General features: G+C 37.1%; 1 protein-coding gene across 27 annotated transcripts in view; it reads right to left on the bottom strand.

Moving 5' to 3' along the window:
* ADGRL2 (adhesion G protein-coupled receptor L2) overlaps positions 1–23,161 on the bottom strand; it is a 157,330-nt gene that overhangs the window by 41,463 nt on the left and 92,706 nt on the right. For 21 of the 27 annotated variants that reach the window (XM_074546008.1, XM_074546005.1, XM_074546004.1 and 18 more), the window contains exons 4-6: positions 9,569–9,678; positions 4,921–4,935; positions 3,179–3,979 (exon numbers count right to left, since the gene is read on the bottom strand). In XM_074546008.1, coding sequence (XP_074402109.1) covers positions 3,179–3,979; positions 4,921–4,935; positions 9,569–9,678 — 926 coding nt within the window. The remainder of the gene's footprint in view (positions 1–3,178; positions 3,980–4,920; positions 4,936–9,568; positions 9,679–23,161) is intronic. The other 6 variants (XM_074546009.1, XM_074546013.1, XM_074546015.1 and 3 more) reach the window with 1 other exon arrangement.

The following is a 23,161-nucleotide window of genomic DNA, read 5'->3' as shown; positions in this document are numbered from 1 at the left end:
ATAATATAAAAAGAATAGGGTTAAGGGAGGAGTTCGAAGGGCTGCAGCCCCCACTGTCTGAGTACTAAAGTAGTAGTCTGTCTCCAGCAGGTACAGTTTTAGAAGTTGGAAGAGTTTCTCCTGAAGACGAAGAAAATACTGATACTGGGAAAGTCACAAGAAGAGAAAATGGTGTAGGTGTGCAGCAAGAGCAAGGTCAATATTAGGTTAATTGCAGTGGTATTTCAGAGGTTTCAACAGGCAGATTTAAAAATGAAGGAGACAATACAGAAAACAAAGCCAGGAGTTTCAGGACATGGATGAGCCCAAGTTTTGGCCCTGGGAGCAAATTTGAAGGGAAAGTGCAACTTGAATCTGACAAATTCATCTTTCATGTAGGAAGAAAGACTGGTGTTTTTGAAGCACTTGGTAGCTGGACATTGTGGTGTAGACAAAAACTAATAGCCAAGACAGATATATAGGGAGAAAACTAAAAATCAGTGTGTGTCTTATCTATCATTATTTCGCACTTGGCAACAGAGGGAACACAGATTACTGAGTTTTTCACAATGGTCCCAAGGTAACCATTTGAAAAGAAAGGGCCATGACTTCCAATTTTGAGACACTGACCTTGTGACACCATTAAATACTTGATATTAAAGTACTGTTGCAAAGGACACTAAAAGAAAGTTCTTTTGTTAGGTGACTTACAGTATGTTATTGTAACTCCTATGTTGTTGAGTAGATGATTAAGGAATCTGAGTTGACCACAAAAAACCCAAACCAAATTAGAATTAAAAAAGCACAAAAACGCCATTCGTCGGGCATGCTTAAAAGTTGATCTAATTCCATATGAGATAAAAAATCCAAATGTGTATTACACATGTAAATCCTTTATATAATAGTTGAAGGACTGAGCTGCAATTTATACAGAATTTATATTGAAACAAAGAGGAACTGGAAATATATTAGAAATAAATATAGAGTAGATACCATAAAGAATTTCTCCTTGCTTTTATAGCAGTACATCTCAAGGACAATTATGTTAGATAATTTTTCCTTTCATTTAGTAGTTTCTAACTACAGGCAATTGGCTTAGGCAAAAGAGGAAATGACCTGAAACATATTCTTAGATCTGCAATATACATACCCACACAAAATTAAAATATTGGGTCTTGGCTTTATGTAAGGAAAATACTGTGTGAATTTATGCATCACATGCTCAAATAAAATAAGTGTCTTCATTTGGTTTCTATATTTTAAAAAGACCACAATCAAAACATATTTACTGATGTCCTAATGCATTTAAAACCCAAACTCATGACTTACTCAAATATTCCTTGTCTGTCTTCATGGGTGAATGGGCAAATAGCTCAGAGGAGAGGCAAGCACCCTGCAGCGTGCCCTGGACCCATTCTTGCCTAGGTCTTGCTGGAATAAACAATTTCTGCTCCTGCCTTGCATGCCAGCAAGGAAGCCAGGAAGAGAAAAGGGTGCTGGTGGATGCACAAATCTGATTGTGAGAGAAGATGGGATGTGGCCATCACATACACTATCTTAAGATCCTGAAGGCTCTCTCACAGTAAAAACATTATGAAATGTTTAACTGGAGACGTTTGGAGGTTTACTAAAGTGAACGAAGGATTCCACAAAGCCTTTTCTGTCCCTGCTTCTCCTTTACACTTTTTCTTCCATGCAGTGACTTAAAGATTAGCTTTTTTCACATTCACAGCAGCTGCCTGAACTGCAAAAGCTACTTAGAGCCTGCACCTCCATCTTCTCCTCTTACTCTTAAAGCTTTAGAGAATTTAAAATGCATCTTTGACTCAAATGAACTGAATGAAAAGTGGCATGCATGAGAACATATGAAAATGAAAGCTTTAATTTTTTTTTAATTACACAGGTGGTTTATCTCTCTGCTAAGAGCAGCTCCAAAGCCTCCCTGAGGAGTGGACTTGCTTTATGTACAGAGAGCAAAGCTGGCTAGTTCCCCAAACACCTGTAACCTGTCGGAGCCTGGCCAGGTATTGCCAGGGAGGTCTGCAGCAGACTGGAGAGATCACCCATGGCTTTGGAGATCACTAACATATTGGTCCTACACCACCCTGTTCTTCTGCCTCATATGCAGTTTTGTACCTGGTAAAGCTGTATGTGTGTTGTTATAATTGTGTGCATAATTCAGTTTGCACTGCTGTGCATGAATCAGCTTTGCTGAAGCAGGACAGCTACTTTTCATGTGGAGAAGCCATATTATTACTTTCTTGAGGTAGAAGAAACGGCTGCTAAACATGCATAGCAGTTAGATGAGAGAAATGAAGTATTACTTTCATTGCTAAAGCGATTTTTGCTGCATATATCTTCTGCCACAGAGCATTTCTCCCCGTATTTACTCTCCTCTGTAGATGCTAATATGTGGCTGTGCCTGTTCATGTCATTTTTAGGGATTTCTGACACCTAAAGACTTCCATTTTTCTTTTCCCTTCTGACAGTTAGTATCTTTCATTTTAGGAAGTACTACTAACTTCTAGCAAGCTGGAATGCAATTGTAAGGGGCTTACTGAGAAATCCACTAAAAAGATGTCAGACAATCTTGTCTAACCCGACATTAGAAACTGTGAAAATAAGGCTGCAGAAAAATACTTATGCTTGGTATTGCACATTAACCCCATATGTCTCCTCTGGGACCTCCCAGCACACATTGCTCTGCACTGCTGGCGCCAAGAAGTTAAAAGGTCTGCGTGTGTGCTGCAATCAATTCAGAAGGCAGGTAACAACGAGCCGACGGGAACGGGCTTCGGGCTCAGCACGAAGCAACTCAAACTCAGCTTAGCTGTTGGAGTCAAACTGACTGATGGTATAAAGTAAATAATTCCCCAACTCATTCTCAACCACAGAAAAGCTACACACTTGCATTTAAAAAAGGAAAAAAAGAAAAAAAAAAAAAAAAAGAAAAAAGGCAAAAAAAGAACAGCACAAGCCTGTAAACCAAATAAAGTAATTCTATTTTTCTTCACAGGTTCTGCAAATTTGTCTTGCACCGCTGTAATGCTGCTCAGCTTAGCACAGTGCAGACAAAAAAACCTTTCCTCCTTTCCTCACCTTTCTGTCATGGGCTAAATCTAAGACCAAAAATATCGTAACTTATTTCTTTGAATGGAAACACCAAGAGATCAAAATGAGAAAAAAAAGAAATTCTTACCTTGGGCAGGATCAGGTGGGCCAAACTCCAAGGAGTATCGCAGAATGAAGTTGTTATTCCACACATAGAGCTGGTTGTCTCTGGGGTTGTAATCCACTGCGGCAATGTACTGGTACTGGTTGGGAAAAGGAATGTCCACGTGCTCGCCCCTGCTCAGCCTGGTGTTGTAGATGTAGTCGATGGCGTTCCTGCCGGTCTCGCTCTCGTTGTCCTGATACACCGACCGCACCACGTACAGGACTCCGCATATCATGAAGGCGTTGGATGCTGCCCGCTTGTCGTAGGTGGTTTCCCAGGTGGCCTCGAAGCGCAGGGTGTAGGGGTTCAGCTGGCTGATTACTATCATCCCGTTGTTTTGTTCCGTAGCATAAATTACCCACAAACCGTTTTCATCAACTGCCAAGTCAATATCAGTCTTTCCTCCCCATCGGTACGGAGAGGTGTCGTGGTAATTAGCATAATTGATTATGGCCTCTCCACTCTTAATTCTAGTCCTCAAGTCAAATTTTACTATGTTCCGAGTTCTTTCCTTGTTGAAAAAGACAGCTCCGTCATACACTACAAATCCAGTACCATCCACTCGGTTTGGGAGTTTGTACGTCGTCTGCTGGCGTCCGTTCTGGAAGTCCTCTAAAGAAGCATATTCTATCAAAGTATCCGTGCGATACGGAGTCCATGGCATGAAGTATATTTTATCTGCAGCCTGGAGAGGGTCTTTGCACCAAGCACCTGCTTTTTGCTCAGCTTCATATAAATACGGTGAGTCCACGACTGCTTTCAACGTCCCCGGGCAAACAAAAACTAACAGTCACAGAGAGAAGTAAGACAAGAATTACGTCAAATTAAGACCTTCTCATAATAAAAATTAAAAAAAAAAAGAAAAAAAAATAAAAAGGTAGGTAAATCATAATGACTGTGTCAGGAAGAAAAAAAAAATCAATTTAATTGGCACTAGATTATACCTTATGTTATAATTAATGCAATTATCACCCTTTATCATCCACTTTTCTTAAAGTTACCATGTTCTTGCTGTACCAGTATGGAAAGTGGATGGGAACTGTTTTCACTAGTACAGACCAAGGCTCAATGGCATACACAGACAGCTGAAAATGTAGAGCTAATCTTGCATTTTCATTTCAGACTTTTAGTGAGTACACATTAACGCTCCAGAGCTTTTAACTGGTGTGCAGCAGTGTGCTAGGTCATTTCAGTCCAAAAAAAATCACATCGACTTGTTTAGAACTTTAAGAAGTGGTGAGGCTGAAAAAGGAGGTGCCTCGATTAAAAATAAAGGAACAAAACAAATCATCAGGTATATAGAGAAAGCAATTAGGAGCAGAGAAAACAAAACACAACCAAAGCAATGAATGAAACAGACCAGGAAACCCTGTAACCATGGCATGCTATGGAGAGGGTTCTGGAAGCCAGGCAAGATGACACTTGATTAACAAGAATTTACCCAAGGGTGAGAGAAAGAGAGGGAAAGAAAGACAAAGAGAAAGGGAGAGAAAAAAGCAAGGGAGTCTTCCCTCCAGCCCAAGTACTTCAGACACTATACCCCGCCACCTACTTTAAGCAGCCAAGTCACTTTATTGCAAACAGTCGACTTCGTTATGAGGTGTACTTATGAGATCCTGCTGATTATCATAATATAAGAGTGTTGTGGGGAGGGGAAGGGAAGAGGTTAACATCCATAAGGCACATAACAAGGAGCTGGGGTTTGGACTGTATACGTTATTTACCTTTTTGCTCCACTTCTATTTTAAGCATCGGAAGAAAAATAAAAAAGTGCAAGGAAAAAAGAAAGAAGATTAACATAAATTGACTATTAGTCTAAAAGATTAAATTAGTAACAGACGCTAAATATAGGGAGAATAAGAACTGCACTATATTGGATAAAGAGAAACAGACAACAGGATAACCTAGCAGGAGAGAGATTCTACGGTTACGCAAATGAACATGGATCAATCATTTTAGTAGATTAAGGAGGGAATACAGATATGTTGACATGTAGTTTCACTTAGTGAACCTGAATAAATAATGAATTACTTTACTAATACATGCTATATACACTCTTCTTCTTCTTAAAGCATAATGCTAATCAAGCTGGCTTTTAAGCAACATATTAATTTATCATATATGTGCAAGTGCACATATACATATTGTATTAATTGATAATTTGAAACACAAAATTCAGTATATTAATTCTATAGGTTTGCATATGTGATGATTAAACCTCCCCCATCTTTGCCCCAGACATTTCCCTGCTTTTCTTTCTTGTAAAGAAAGCAGCTTGCACCCTTTGGGTCTCCTTAGGCTGTATTTTATTTGTTTTCCTGAATGTTAATCTTGATAACTTTTGCCACTTCTTAGTCTATAACTGCAAAATCAGACTAGAAGGAATAAGCAAAAACATCTAGAAAAAAGGAAGCAAAAGCACAGTAAGCAAGAGGGAAAGAGAAGAAAAAATTAACAATTAGCTCATTCAGATATTCTCCAGCATCATCGATTAAGCCCAAAACAGCAAGCTAGTATGCAAGGACAGTATTGTGTTTAAAACAAACATCCATCTTGCCACCATACACGGAAGACATAAACTGAACCCAATTAATAAAGTTATATTACTATAGCAATTTTTCCCCCAGGAAGTTTTAAGGAAGTTACAGAAAGATATATAGCTGAAGCCCAGCTAGTAAATAGCTTTTCAATAATTATTTGCAATAAAACCTATTTCATATACTCTGTGGCCTTTGAAGTATGCTCCCTTGGTTTCATAAAATGACCTGGAAAATGACAGATGTACCAAGCTGTGTAACAGTAGCTGCTGAAACTAGGGAAGTGTATCAAAACTATTTGCACAGCTATTACATTTCCAATATTACAATATTATCCTGAAAAATGCCTTTGTATGTTTCATATAAAGTTTTGGATTTCAGTTTCATTTAATAAAATTACATATGATTATTCTGGGAATGATATTGGCTGATTTGATCCAGTGTTTCTTCAGGAAACAATTCCAAAACTTTACAGGGGAACCAGAGGGTGTCAATATTTTCAAAATGAGCAGTAGTTTTCCTAGCCTTTGTACTGTTATACATCTTTAGGTAAAATACTCATTTTTTCCATAATTTGTAATTCTGGATTTATCTGAGTAAACAGAAGATGTATTCTGAGGTGAATTCTTGGGTTTCACCATTAGTATTAATGACTTTCAGATGATTCTGTTTGTGAACTTCTATGCATGTGCTTATTTCTCACCAAAGAGCAATATTGATACTGTACCTGCTTAGAATTAGTAATAGGAGATGGGAGAAAAGATAGGGATAACTAAAATCATTACTGCCATGTCTGCTCTGCATGCATTGGTGTACAGCTGTACATTTTTCAGGGACAGATGGGCTTATTGAAATAAACAAAAGCTGCAAAGTCCAATCAATACACAGAGAGAGAGAGAATAAAACTCTTTAAAATGTTTTCTATTGAATTCCTGAGCCCAAAATAGGCTTAAAATAAAAATGCACAGATATACAAAATGGCACTTTTGATGTTCTTTATAAAAGGGCTGGCTTCTGTTAGTCAAAGTGCCAACACACATCGCAAAGCATAAGTGAGAGAAATGTCAAGTATAGTACTCTCAATCTCTTTGTAATTTAATTGATAGCACTCTTATTATTTCAGGACAAAGCAATGCCTATCAAATTTGTCTGGAATTTTTGTTAGAGATCCAACTGAGTATCTGAAAAGTTGCTTTGTTGGGTTTTTTTCACTTTGAGATGCAAAAAAGGAAGCATTTATTAAGTACTTTCAAACCTAATTAAATTTGCAAAATGAAGTATTTTCAAATAAGCAAATCAGCTATGTACTTCTGGAGGCCAGCAAGACATAGAGGAGCTCATAACTGCATTTTGTACAAGGGTGACAGCAACTCCAGTGAGTAAGAACTCTCACCTTTCACCACAGAACCTATTAAAATTGCTGTTTGCCATCTCCCATGAACTGAAAGATACCACAGTGAGTACTGCAAATTTTTTAGTCTTGCAGTAACTGAAGATGAAATTAATGAAATAAATGAACGCTGTTTAGAAGTGCTGTGATCACTAAACTCCTCCCTTCCTGGGCCCACAAGAGCTTATCCTACCTTCCTAGGAAGTCTCTTACACTGGTGAAGCTGCTGTATGCAAATCTAATAATTTCAGTCATTCTGTAAATTTAGATAAGGAGCTCTGGAACAAGGAAATAAAATTTAGATTTGGTAACTGGAATTTAGCAAGTATTACAAAAAAGAGACTTGGAAAAATAACAGGATAGGATTTGTGGGACAGGGAAGAAAGAGAGCCACCAATGAAAACGGCTACGGAAGCACAATATGATTTGAAACCAATCTTCAAAACTCATTTTAGTAACTGGCAATCTTTTTGATGACTGCTGGTAATGACAGGTGATGCATCTTACAGTTCTGGAATTGGGCAGTGTCATCACTGTACATGCTGCAGTTGACAAACTCCAAAACTTATAGACTTTGAAAAATAGGAAAGTATCCAGAATCCTAAATTATGACAGACACAGAATTACAGAGTTCAAAGGGTAGGCCAATGCAACTGACAAAAATAAACACTTTAAAATCAAAGTAACTACAAGTTAGAGTACAGGGTAGGCCGCGCTGTGGCACTATACTTCTGAAACTGGAAAAGAAAAGATTCCTGGAGATAGCAATACCCAATCAGTAGAACATATCCACACTTCTCTTCCTAAAACAGCATAAGAAATTATGTTTGAACATTATTTGCATTACATTTTTTCCTCTATGAGCTAGCCTACTGGAACTGGAAACGTAACTTCTTGTCACTCGACTGACCTCAGGTTTTGGAATCAGATGCACTGCCCCCTTTCTGAGAATTTGGAAATCAAAATACTGCTAAAGCAGAAGTGGTCTTTGTGGAACAAAACTTTGGTTAGATTGGGGTAAGACATCACTCCTCAAAAGTGGCACAAGAAGAACAGTTACAACAAGCCACCACTACTACACACAGGAGGAATGGTACTAGGGATCACTGTTTGCAGTAGGCTTCCAAACCTACAAATGGTACAGGGAAAAAAATCAGCAAGCAACCATTTCACAATGACACAGCAGAAATGAAGAAAAAACAGATGATCTGTGCTTGGCCTTTAACAACAGTGAAGGTTCAGTATGGTGAACGAGTACGGAGTAGTATTTCAGTTTCAGAATTCTAAATTTTACAGGAAACAGTATGGACAGTTTTGGCATGGCTTTGTTTATGCCAGAACTCATTTCCTTCCTTTTTCAGTATATACTGTCACCACAGTGTTTTTGCATCTCAGACTTGGCCTGTTTCCTGTACCAACAGAAAATACGACTTTGGTTAAGGATTACTGCAGATCAAGAAATTCATGCCCAATAATAACTCAAGGGAATGATCAGTGCACTGCTCAAATTCCATTGCAAGCACAGCTATTTCTCTGTTGAGTTACGGGACGAGAGAGAAGTCACTGCAAAGAACCTTACAAGAAAGCAAAACCAGTTAAAAGTGTCGAATCTGCAGAACTTTCATGAACATGCATACATGTCAATAAAAAAAACATTAATTATTGCAAGGAAATAAGAAGTATGTCTAAAGCTACTGAACTTTGGCATTATAAAGACTATTGCACAGAACTGCTGAAGTAGCCAGAACTTCACATTTTTCCCTCATCATGATTTCACTATTTAGTTTGTTTTCAGTGAAAAACTCTATTTTGCTAGCTGATTCAAGACACGACTGATATTTTGTCTTTCAATTAAAAGCAAACATTTCTTTCTCACTCTTTTCCCCTTTGCTTTTAAAGAACACAGTGTGAGTACCTTATTAATGAATTATTCACTCTGAATCTGTGTTCATTTATAAAGAAGCACAAAATCCTTTTACAATGTCCCCCAACTGGGTCACTTGCCTCTGAATGTCAGCGCTGGGTTTTGCTGTGCACCCAAAGTCACCACAGCAGCAGGTAGCCTTTCAAGTAGATCATGATTAAAATTGAAGTCAATTCCTGCTTTACAAGTCTGTGAGCCAAGCCAATTTGTCAGCAACTGGTTGCGGGCAAAAGTACAAATTTCTATCTGGCCTATTGAATAGCTAATTTGAGTTTGTTTTCTGGAAAAACAGTAGCCTTAAAAGCCAAACACTTAAGAACACAGACAGACACTTGGCCAGCATCACACCATGGCTTCCTTCCACACTTTGTGAAGCTAATTGGAGGCCCTAGCCTGCAAGTGCTTTGCATGCATAATGGGTCCATGGGCCATAAACATATGCTTCTTTTCCATGGAACAGCACTCCAGCTTCAATTGTGAGGGCCAGAGGAAGTGAGCAAGAATAAAAAGATTATACTTACTGTAAGGAACACATTCATACTGAACTTCTAGATATTTGTATGTTCCAGGACAAGGATCAGGAAACACATCTGACCCAGTAACTACTATACACTGTGTTCGGTTGTTGCACCTGTAATGGGAAAAGAAAGCAAGCTAATTAATTTAAAATTACATTTAATTTGCTAGTTCATACTAAAGGACTACATTGAGTGCTAACACTTTTCACACTTGGGCAGTTCAATCCATAAGACAACAAAGTTAATTAACACTAATTAGCCAAAGTCCAAAAAAAGACTTCAGGACAACATTTTAGTTCAGGCTCTATACTTAAAAATTTGGGGATCAATGCTATCTTAACTGTCCCCACTGGTAGAGACAACTGTATCAAGTACCAAGTTTAGACTGATTTGATACTACTGTTCAATAAAATGAAAACAAAATGCAAAGGCTATATGATTGAAAAAATGTGCAATTTTGAATAATGTAGGATGACAACAATGAGTAATTCCTTCCATCTTTAGAGACATACATCCTGCTGAATAGCTTTACATCTCATAGAGATTTTTCTTGTGATTCAAGGAAATTATTTTGGTTAGAAGAGCTATTGTAGACAAAGAACATTAGCATTCCCAATTTAATTATTTTAGGAGCAATTGGTGGACTCTGTTAGGCTACAGGAAGCAGTAAAGAAAATTAATTCAGATGTATTTTTGAGGAGACTGAAACATGACAATTATTTGCTTAACAATGAAAGAAAGTGCATTTTCATACAAAAAAGAACTTTATTACAATGCCTCTAATTGTGAGGATCTATTGAACTTCACGTTTTTGAAAGGTAATGATAAAAATAATAATAGATTTTAGACTACTATTATTTTTTCAAGAACAAAAAAGTAAAAACCCAAAAAACCAAATATTAGCTTGGAAGTTAAAAGTGAACAGCCACCTAACCTTGAAGAGATGGTCAAAATGTAATACATACAGGAAAACAGTCACAAGGAAGAAGAAAAGTGAAAAAAGGGAAGGTCAGGGAGTTTGGTGACTAAAAGGGAAAGAGCATGGCTGATCTTCTCAAGGGTTAGCTTTGTTTGTCAGCAAACTGAATAACAGAAGTCTGAACTTAAGTAATAGACTAGCCTTTGACTCCAGCTGTACATCAACTTCTCTATTGCCCTTCTTCTTCCCATACTCCTGAATACCACATAACCCAAGCTAAAATAATCTGCCTTGTATCAGTGGCTTTCCCCCCTGTACAGCACCAACAGCTATTAGAATAATTCATGCTACCTCATAAAAGGTAAAGCAAACATATTCAAAGAACACTATTATAAATTACTTCCTTTTTTATACAGTAATCAAAATAGCACAGAGCCAGTCAGTATATGCTGTGCCTCTGTGCCGAGCAAACTCAGAGACAAAAGCTTTCTAAGTTGATCAGTTAACTCTTCTTTTCTTTTTCCTCTTTTTTAATTTAAAAAAAAATTAAAGCTGCTTATTTTTACCATCATAAGCCTCATAATTGCAGAACTGATTGGAAATAGTCAGGGATTTCTATATATACACAGCCATGGATACGGATAGGTGGTGGGAATTCATCGGCCGCCTTTTCCAGAGGGCAAAGCCAGGACCCCTGCCCAGCTCTTGCACAAATAACACCACCCCACTCCCACCCCAATGGCTCACTCGGTCAGTGCAGCAGCTCCTGCAGGACATCAGAGACTCTGGAATGACTCTGACACACCCAGTGGCTTCAGACCCAGGCTGAAGTGGTGAAATGTCCACCCAGCTGCTGAGAAAACCACTGTACTCAGTGTGTAAAGCGTGAAAATGTGCACACAGCCCCTGCCATGGAGGACAGAGTGCTGCTGCTGAGAGTGTGGTGTAGATGGAGGCTGTAGAAGCAGGAGCAGGCAATGTGGCCCCAAACCTCACAGGCCTCTTTGCAATATCCCCAGTACAGGGGTTTGTATGTGCCACACCTTGGGTACAGTAACCAGCATGAGAAAATCTGGGATGTAAGATTTTGTAACAAATTTCTTTAAATTTGCATTTCTTTAGCAAAAATCTTATGCTGGAGCCAAAGTAATTCCTATAAGACTTCTCCTACTGCATCTTCAGTATGATGGTTTCCACAGCTTTGAGCTCATGAAAATTTTATTTTATACTCAAATGAGCAGCAATTAAGACAGAATTATTTATTTGTTACAAAATAAAAACGAGTACATGTTGGGAGAAATTGCTCGAGAATGAAGCTAACCAAGGTCATATTTAGCAGTGAGAAAAAGATAGACTAATTTCCCTGTGAAGAGCTGTTTTCTTCAGTTTCATTTTCTCCCAGTAAAAGATTCAAAATGCTGCCATCAGCCAGGAAACTGAGAAGAACTTCATGTTAGGTTTTATCAAAAGGATTTGTAATAATAATTCAGAAGAAAATGGAGGTGTTTTCTTTGTGCAGTGTCAGAGTCAAACTTCCGGCATTGAGTAGTGTTTACAGAAAATTGATAACACTCCAAAAACTTTTGACAATTCCTTTATGAAAGATTTCACCTGCTGTGCAAATGATCACCTTTAGCTCCCCGATGGCCAAACCCAGGATCATTGTTACAAAACAATGAGTTATGCCCACTTGCTGCAGTATACAGCAGTGCTGCCAGGCCCACCAGCACCTCCCCAACAAGTGGAATTACTTTAATAACTACATGTATAGTGCATTTGTGCTTTAAGTTATAGGTTTGCACATTCAAATCACTGATTTTGCTGCACTGTTGGTTGTATTTTGTAAAACCTGAGTAATTTACATACACTTCTAAGATTTCAAATAAAGACACTTGGTTAGGATATTCACAGTTTAAAAAGCTGACATTCAGGTAACGATTTTTACCTATTTAGAGGTTAAATTTCCATTAGAGTGAGACTTTTAAGAAAAAACAACAGCAACTCTAGCAGCTGTCAATCCTAATTCACGGGTTACAGAGAAGAGATGAAGAATAAGTGAATTTTGTAGAGGTAGTTCTGAGACAAGTAATTCAGGGAATTTATACTACTGTGATTTGCTCTCTGAATAAATTAAAGCCTTCTATCTGCTGCAGTGTCTTTTTCTGTAAAGCCAGGAGAACTTCCCTGTTAGCTTTTGGCTGATACTTCTGCTACTGTCTGCAAAAAAAAACATTTTACAAACTGGTTAGGGTTTCAGTTGAGCTTCTTTAAGACAAGAAGCCCCAAATTCTGTAGCACATTGGATAAAAGAGACTCCACTCCCCACAAAATAGCACTAAAAAGCAGATTATCCTAAGTGGCTACAGATTATCAAAGCTACCACAGAAGAACTTAATAATTTTAAGAAACCTTTACACTCAGAAACACTGTGTTTGAACAACTGGATATTCCATTGTTACAGCCTTAAATCTGGTGACCCATTTATTTTTTGTAATGGGCAAGCACTTTTTGTGCCACAGGATTCTCCAAAACAAGACTATTGTAAAAGTGAAGTGCCTTGGAAATTGCAGAACTGGCCGAGACACCATCAAAAATCAAAATCAAAAATCCAAACCTCAAAAAGCTGAACTGGCGAATGACTTGGAGTCCCTCATTCATTTTAACCAAAGTTATTTTTTTCTACATGCTATATTGTTAACTTAGTCTGCCTACTCAAACTCTTTTAGAATTGTTCCAATGAAGGTGTGATACAAACCAGCTGTAATTCTACAAACTTAAAAAGACAAATCACAAATACTCTGGTGTTTCAGTGTTTGTAATCCAGTGTTTAAGTTCTCTGTAGGTTTTAAATACCATTTAAGTGTTCTGCAATCTACCTAACTGCGTACTTTCCCAGCATATGTTAAAATACAGGCATTTTAGGGGATTATGTACAATCTTAAAATTCATAGGATTGCACACTGAGAAATGTCATCACATTCAAGAAGAATTCACAACATTCACAAAGATTTATGATGCAATGACTGTCATTCACAAGGAAATACAGCAGATCAGCAAGGTCTGTATAACTCAGTAACAGTTAACTTAGGAAAGGTAATGTATGAATTAAAATTGAAATGCTAGTTAGGAAAGGACTAACTGTAGTAATGAAAGAATGATAATTCAGGTTGTTGTGCTAGCAGTGACAACAGTTTTGCAAGGGGAAGTGCAGGAATTATCACTATTCTCATGAATGCAAGGAGCAATTGTGTACTCTGACACATATGCCTTCTGTATTTTAGTATGAATGAAGAAAGGTTACATCTTCATAATGCACATGCATCACTTAGAGTAATCTAAAAATCAAATGGAGTGTTTAATTAACAGTTACAGTATAATGTCTGAACTCCTTTCACCTCAGGAAGAAGACTGTGCAAATGAGGAATGGCCCTTCACATTTCAGATGAATACAGAAAGAAAGAGGAAAGTAAAGCAGCTCCAGCAGGGCTGGTATTATCTGCTGCTCATGATGTAGCCCTGTCCCTGCTGCATCCATCCTGTCTGCTCAGCTATAAGGACAGCTGTATTTTCCATGATAATTTGTTTGTATTTCAACTCTAATCTTGAGTTGCACAATTCCCAACAAATTGCTTTTGCTTTTTTATTATTATTATTACCTTATGCTTATTATTGCACTTTTTCATGTGCAATGTATGGAGATGAGATTCCATGTGCAATCTATTGTGTGAGGTGTTTTAATCAATAATCTTGTTCTGCTGATTAAGCAGGGGCTTCTGTTTTGGCAAGATAACATTAGTTTCTCCTGTCATGCTCCCAAAGCTATTGGGAATCTTCAGCAGATCATTAGATATGCTACAATAAAGCTTTGGTACATTCTCTTTTCTTTCTTAAATTGCTTCTTCACTGTCCTATCATTCCTCGTCACTGCTGGCACTGCATTATTATTACAGCTCCCCTGAAACTTGCACTAGAGCTATGTCTGCAGGCCATAGGATGCCATTTTCAATTGAAGCTTCTGCTTCAAAATATAAATTAAGAAAATTTCATTATCTCCTGCCAAGGGCCATTATTCACCATTGTTCTAAGGAAGATTAAAAACGCACAATCTATGGACTTGAACAAATACTCCAGCATTAAAATGAAAACCACAGTGTATCATGACTGGACCAGAAAGTGAAGCACTGGGATCTGAGAAACAGATTCTGGAAAGACATTAACGCTGCATGGATCAAACCAAGTGACTGAGGGAAGAGGTCATCTCTGTGGGCAAGTCACATCTGACACAGAAAGATACAAACAGATCCTTAATAAGTGGTTCTTGCTGTTTGCAAAAATAAGGTATGTATGAAATAATGTCCACATTGCAATGCATCCTTCAAATGCTTTTGTTTTGCATACACAACATTGACAAAGATAGTAAAATAATAAAATAAACATCATGATATTTTGAAAAATATATGGATTAATGAATAGGAAGAAAAAAACCATCAAAATAATTTTGGGTATTCCTAATGCTGTATTTCTGTGAATCTAGTGTTACCTTAATTAGGGCACAAACACAGCAAACAGTCACATGTAATTCACTATTAAAAAAAAAAAAAGATACCATCTAAACCCACATTTAGTAAGCAAAATTAATTTTTAGTAACATTGTTGATACATTAAAAAACAATCTTGGTACATTTTGAAACTTTCAAGCCAGTTCTGATGATATTTCTCTTTCAGCATATTGATTAAACACTTAAAAGCCAGCGTGATGGCATGTTCCTGCATATCGCCTGCAGCAACCTGCTCAAACACCACTCGAGGCACGTAAACTCCGAGCTGCAGCACCACATACTCCATATGGTCTTCTTGTTCCTTACTCACCCTGGGTGAGCTGCAGCCTGAGTGAAAAGATAGGGGAATATGGGATGAATGCACTTCATGTGATGACTTACACTGAAAAATTCCTGAACCTCATTACCCAGAGTAAGTAGCTGTCTTTACAGCTGTCTTCCTAATGGTCTACAATTGCCATGTGGGATGTGGTTTTGCTTTTGAATGAATACTCACTAAACCTCCACTCCTGTCATTAAATGCAAAGTTACAGATGTATGAAAACATCAGATATTACTTAAATGCTATGTAGTATCTATGTAGTAGATATGTAGTAGTATCTATGTAGTATGTATCTATGTAGTAGATAAATTTAAAGGCATGTATTTAAATTCCGAGTTTCAAACTCACCTCACAAGCCATACATTGTCATGTACTGAGGTCTAATGAGTTAGCAATTTAAGCCTAATCAAAGCCTGGAAAAAAGACCTGCTGAGAAAATCCAGCCTTCCTATAAAGCCTAGCTATGAAGGAGGATTGTTCAGCCATAGCTGCTGTTTCCACAGTGCTCCAGCACTACCCTTCCCATGCAGGATCAGTGAGCCACACGCCCCTAAGGATAGATCCATGATCCTGGGACTGGCCTGACACACTGACAACATTGCTTAATCATTTGTAAGATTTTCTAGAAATTATTTTTTTTTTAGCCCCAAAACTATTATAGGGGAATGAGTACGCAAAAAGTAAATAGCACCTATTTTACTGAGTTCAAAGAGGAAATGGATTTAGTGAGCTGTGCTTGGAAGTTTTCACTATCTAAAAGACAGGAGATACATGAGCAGGTATGATAGCAGAATTTGGCCATAAGAGCTGTATCTAGATATTGGTGACTCACCTATAACTGCTAAACAGTAAGGCATCCTATAGCTTGGTTTGAAAATTCATGAACTAGCCCAAGGATTTTCTATGCACTTGGCAACGTGACCACTACAGTAATAAATCTGGGGGATTTGGATGAAAAAATATTTGGGGTGAAGAAAAATTTAAAAAGGGTGTTTTTTTCCTTCCGTTTTTTTTCAAAATATAATATTGATGATTTGTTGAATCTTCCTAATTACCAAGTAAACACATACAAGGAAGGTAAATAGTGTATAATTAATATTGTAGGGGAAGGTGCCCCATAGCCTTGTTTCCATTTGCCCAATAAAAAATTGCAATTATATTTAATTGTGCTTTCTTTATACAATGTAATCTTGTGGGAGTCTAAGGGTACGCATTAAGCATAAAAACTCCAAATAGACAATAAAACACAGCATAAAATATGCAACTCCCATAGGCCTTTTCTTAGAATTACTTGGTCTGATTCACTGTCAATGAATGTGTATCAGACTTGTATAGCAAAGTAATTTAACTATATTTCTTGCTTTCAACCTCTTCTTACAACTTTAATACATTTAGTTATGACCCATTTGCCTTTTAGTATTCATGTCTCTAAGTTCAAAGCAGTCACTGTTAAAATGAGGAATCTTCTCACTTACTCACATCTAAGCTATCAGAAACAGTTTTACTTGTTACAGTTCATCCTTGTTCTAATACTTTTCTTATTGGTGTAAATGCTATTATTATGGGGTTATCATCAACCTGAAACTGGAGCATCAGATAAAACAGGGAGAGGAAAAAAAAAGTAGATTCCAGTAGAATATATAACTCCTGCTTTCTCTCGATATTTTTAGGTGCATTTATAATCCTGCTTTTCTATCTCTACTACTTTCTACCATGCATTCCAAAGGCCTACTAGACCAATCAGAGTTTTTGAGGAGATGGCTGTAAATCAAGGACAGTAAAAGTAAGTATCAAAGATGCAATGAGGTGTGCAAAGTAAATGGAACAATCTCCTGGTGAGGTCTGCGTAGGTGCAAACCCAAACCCCGTAACAGTATGAAACAGAAGAGACCCGTTCTTTAGAGAAAATGTTTCTAATGCAACTCCACCTGAGGAATAAGAAATGGAAATACAGTAATTTTCATAATAATGATAATAATAATAATAATAGTCATATTGTTTACATGCATGCATATTTGCAAGCAAGATGCAGCATGGGATTACAGGCAGTGTACATCTTAGAACACCAACTAAGCCAAGCAGATCCGCACTGCTGAAAAGTAATAAGTTCAAAAGATCCAATTAAATGTTTCACCATTTAGACAAAATAAATAGCCTGCAGCTATGCTTACTTACTAATGAAAACTTTAGTAGAGCAGCATCGTTGTATCGGAGCAATTTGCGCAGATTATTCACACCGAATGAGCACGGTGCAGCATCGTGCCTCGTGCGCTGAGCAGGTTTCAGGGGAGAAACGTGGGGCTTTAAATAAACCCAGAGCTTTACGAAGGGGCATTTATTTCAGAGGCACAGTGCTAGAGAAGAGCTATGGAAAATCCAAGAGAAAATCCTGAAGCACAGTGTCTGATCCTTAGGAATAACACTGCAACAGACTTGCAGGAGGAGAGACTACCAGACAGAGAGTATAGGATAACAGTAAAAACCCTTTAGAATTCTTTTTTTGCAGCACAGTTGATCTTTTTTATCCATGGCTTGGCATGCACCATATTCATAACGTAGTTAAAAGTTATGTAACTTAAGACAGCTTCTGAGTCATTATTAAATGAAAAACTTGAAGAATTACAATATTGAAAATATGTAGCCTTATCCTTCATGTTAATTTGCACAGATCTGAAATACATTTTTAACAATCACCCACTTCAATTACTAAAATAAGGTATTTTAGATGACAGGTATGATTTGTTACTGCAACTTTTTGAAACAGAAGCCTTGGTATTCTTTCAACACTCACATTTCCACCAGACCTCCAGGTCTGTGCAGTGCAAATTCAGCTTGATTTGCTATGGGTCTCCTGAGTTTAACACATCTCTTCTGCATACAGAAATGCATATTCAACAAAAAGTCCTACTTTGCCTCTAACAGGAAATTAAGATTTAGTCATTTATAGAACTGGCCACTGGGATAACCAGATTCCATAGAGTCCTTTGGTTTCCCTGTGCAACAGGCAGGCAGAGGACAACTTCACATGGGGCATGCAGTGGGTACAACCCTAACTCAACTTTAGCACATGCATTCACCTTGAATAATTAAAAATATTATAGCCTGTATCAATTAGGAGAAATTATTTACAAAAATGTTCACCTATTGCAGTTGGCATATGGAAAAATGATCATATTTTTAACAAGGAAAATGGGAAATCGCTATGGGATGCCCTACTTAGATTAAATTAGCAAGATCTTGTTATCAGACCATATAAAAGATACACCATAATAAGATGTGACCTTGCAGAACCTTGGAGCCAATCCGTGATTTTTCCCCTATAACCCTTCCTAATTATCTGCAAAGTTACAGACCCTTTTGTGGCAGGCTATTTTTCTGTGAATAGTGAGGGGTTTGGGGCTTTTAAATATTTAATTAGTCTTCTGAAATGAGAATTGTTGCACATGCCAACTGCTTCGATTTTCAAACTGTGTTCATCCTAATTATGTTCAGATTTAGATTGGTCATCCCAAACCTCTCACTCTTGTAATTATTTACTCCTTAAAGATCATTCAGCAGAGAAATATTTTTCACCCTTATGGCTCTTTCTTTCCACAAATGGCTTTTCTGGTCCGTTAATTACCCACTCAGAGGATTAGAGTTTGTAATAATGCAAAAGATGCTGCATGTAAGATGAGTTTTACAGGGTGAAAAAGAATAAATTGTTTTTTGTAAACCTGCCTTGGGGAACATCCCCCTTTTGGGTTATCATTTTCACCAACAGTGCCATGTGCCCACTGCTGCATATCCACCAACTCCATAAGGATGCAGAGTGACTCATTTATACAGCTCAACAGAACTCGGAGCAAAATGCTGAGCAAGAGGCAAAAGATAATTTGATTATTTTAAGAGATTTATAAAAGTGCAATCTGCTAGCAAGAAGGTACAGTCCTTTTTCTCATATTTTTACTGCAGATTTCATGGCCTTAAAGTTACACGCATTTAACTGATAACTAATAATAAAATTACAACTTTTCTCATTTCATCTGCTGATTTTTTCCAGAAGTGTTGTCCCTTGGTAGATCTTTAATCAACTCTGTAACAGTGGTGTCATTTCCTATTAAAATGTGTCTGAGAGTCCTCACTACAAGTACTTTCCTTTCTTCTGAGAGGAATGCCTGTCACAAAAGCACTGTTATTCATTAGTATATGAATATATATATATATATTCCAGTGATGTCTGGATCTAATTATCATCTGGAAAGCTTGCAGGGCTTCCAGGTATAGGACTTCCACTGCAAAAGTATTCTGTTCTAACTTGGAAAGCACAATCCCACTTTTTCTTTGCAAACCAAAGTTAAGGGATTAAGTTACAGATTTGAATTGTGCACTCTCTGGTTCCAGGAACTTCCAGTTTTTAGCCCAAAGAAGTTTAGAGGACTGCTTCAGTTTGCTTGTTCCCACATCTGCAAAATCCTGTCTATTCTGCAGCTGGTTTTTTACACAAGCCAAGCAGACTCACCACTGTAAAACATTCATCAGAAAATTCACTGGCTACACTCTGTCAATGCACAGATTATCTTTAATTCTGTCAAAAATATTCATGATCTAATCCTTTTACGAAACTGTCTATCACTGAAGGAGTCTCGTGTGCCTGCACAATTAAAAACCGCATGTTAGCCATACATAATATTGTGTTACATTTGATGCAAATCCTTTACTATTGAAATAAGCACTGGGCTGACAGCAGGAAGTGGCTGATAAGAAAGCAACAAGGCACTGCTGATGGCATTCATGATAAGTGAGCTCTAACTCATATGTGTTCTGTCTACAGTACATTACCCAAAGTGCTCCGGTTTTAAATGTGACTCCAGGAGGTGCTCTTTTGCTGTATCTCTGTCAAAAAGACAGCAAAATTATCCAAGAAAGCTAAATACACAAAGTAAATTATGTTTTTCATACCCACCAGTGATGCTGGCACCAGAATAATATACTGAAAGCAATATCACTGCTGCTACCTTCTAGATGAGAAAACACCTACAGTTTCATGAGTGTAACAGTAGAGTTGAACTCAATGTCTGTAATAAATTCAGTAAACAGGGAAAGATTATGGGTTCAGAACTGTCACGTTATTGCTACACTTACAATTCAGCCTAAAAGAAAGTATTTAATAGACAGAGCACAAACTCTTGAATTATGGCAAAACAATTTTACAGTGCTGCAAAAATGTGTGCATTAAATACATTTCCAAATTGCTCCTTTATTATATAGATGTATATCACAAGAAGCAAGGTATCTGAGAAGCAATGAACAGTAAGGTTTAAGATCACAGATTACTACTAAGAAAGGAATATAGACGCCTTTGCACCTACAACAGCAAAATACACCATCTTGCCAGATGAAACATTGTACGGGTTGGTATCACTGACGAGTAAGATGGAGGATGCTTTCTCCAAGGTGTTCAAGGTGTGTGACTTTGGTCAGAGTAGCTTGCCCAAGTAAATTATTTTTCTGCCTAATTTCTTCTCTTGTTTTTCTGTTTTGCATGTGTATGTGTGTGTAGTAGAACAATTTGAAATTCAAAGGTTCCTATAGTTACTGTACTACCAGGTAAACCTGAAAAAAATGGCTTTCAATAGTAAATTTGTAGCAAAGCTTCTGTACTGTAAGTGTATTGTAAATCAGGTTGGACATGGAAATAAATTCCTCATGGTAAGAACCTTTCCTTCCCATTGATATGCCTACAGGGGCTAAAAATATCCTGAATATTGAGTATTCGGTCTATGTAACACTCTTAAGACTGCATTAACTTCATTGCAGTAACTTGTTTTATAGGCTCAGTTCATCATGACCTATAAAATGTTAAGCTGAAGTGCTTTAAATATCTGCTAACACCATGTGCAAGCCTGGGAGTACAAGGCACTGTGCTGTGAAGCGGCAAAGACAGTGCTCTTCTGAGAAAGTAGCACGCACTCTTATGTCACTGATATAAACAGGGTAAGCCTGCTAAATAATGTATGAAACGGGCAGCCAATCTTTATATAAAGCAGGAATTCTAGTTGAATTCTTTGTATGATTTTATTTCAGTAGTATGACATTAGTTGTTTAGATTGCTTCCTAAAAACCGTAGAAGCTGAGTATCATACTAGACTAAAGACACATGTGCAAACTCCTTTCATTCACAGTTATTACATGAAGGGAAAAGAAAATAAAAACTTCTTTCATTTGTGGTAGTAGTATTTTTGCTAATTATTGTTCTGCAATATGGAGAAGATAAAATGGAAAGAGGGAAATTATCTATGTCTTTCAGTAATCATGGCCCATTTATTAAGCAATTAAATTGCAATTTTATTATTAGAGAGAAAAAAAAAATGCTGTAAAATAGCACCATTGCTTGTATCTTTGATCCTTAAACTCTTCCATTTCAGCAACCTCATTAATGTCAAAACACCACGAATATGGCCATGCCTTTTTGGAATGTGTACTCTGGGCACAGGCAAAATCTACGGGATTCAATAAAGAAGACTTTTCTTGTTGAATACAACTAAAAGCTTAATTGAGCCACAAAGGTCAGAAGGTTCTTTTTATTGTAAGCAGGAGATTATTCTGTGGCAGAAAGACATTTACAGAATATGAGATCTGCTAATTTCTCTACTACTCTGTAGATAGTTTTTAATTTTTAAACCCATGCTACTCTTCTATTTCTTTCCTCTGAATTAAACATCTTCACTGTAATAATTTTTAAATTCCATTTCCTTTGTGTTACTAATGAAAACTTTTCACTTTCATGGCTACTGCTGACTTTTAACACTAGAAAGTACTCATAATTTACTTACATATATTTAATTCATATTAATCTGTCCTAATTTATGATCTATACCCTGCTCTGCCCATCTTCATGTACCTTTTCCGTGTCAGTCCTGTTTACTAAGTGATATTCAACAGATTTCCTATAGTGCAATGAACCTTAACAGGCAGCTTTTAATTGCCTCGCGTAGGAAACCACATCACTATTAATTCCACAGCAAAAGTATAAAATAAAACTATTGCTTCTCAGACTCTAGAGCAATTAGACCTCTCGGCTATTTGGCTAACTCTGCTTCATGATACCCAGTGCAGTTAATTATATTTTTTGATGTTAATAGTCTCTGTCAGTTTCAAGCATAACTCCTCTTTGATGAATATTTAAATTATATTTGAATAAAAAAATAATCTTGGTTACATTTCATATTCAGCAGTCATCACAGCTTAATAAAGGTCTCCTCAGAAAGGGTTGAGATAAATGGCTATATGAACACATGTATAAAGTCCTAAATCAACTTATCAGATAATGTAGCTGTTTTGGCTAAGTATTATAGAGGTTTTATTGGGGTGGGAGGAATTAATAGGTTTCAACTATTACATTATTATTCTATATGAACTAAATTTGGTGCAGCAATATATAAGTAAATTAGTACTTTTTAATAATAAAGTTCTGACTGCACCTGAACCAGGAACTTATATTGGCTGGACTAGAAATACGAAAACCATGCAAAATTCATGCAAACTCATTCAAGAGGACACAAAATTCAACTGAAAGGAGCTGAAGGTTAAGCAATGTTGTCTCAGTCAAGTTCTCTAAAAAATTAGCAAATTACTAAGAGAGGCAATTACATACCCAAAACATATAGTACGTGATTAACTGAGCTAAACACTGTGCACACCTAGCAAAGCCCATTTCAGCAAGCAGAAAAAAAAACCACAAGAAAATCACAGGCTGAAGCACATATTTTATATGAAGCTCAAATACACAAGCAACAGCATATAATACTTAAAAT

This window comes from Zonotrichia albicollis, chromosome 8, assembly GCF_047830755.1.
Source record: "Zonotrichia albicollis isolate bZonAlb1 chromosome 8, bZonAlb1.hap1, whole genome shotgun sequence".
In the NCBI taxonomy this organism is placed as follows: Eukaryota; Metazoa; Chordata; class Aves; order Passeriformes; family Passerellidae; genus Zonotrichia; species Zonotrichia albicollis.
Note: the sequence above shows the minus strand (reverse complement) of the source record. Positions and strands in the feature narration are given on the sequence as shown.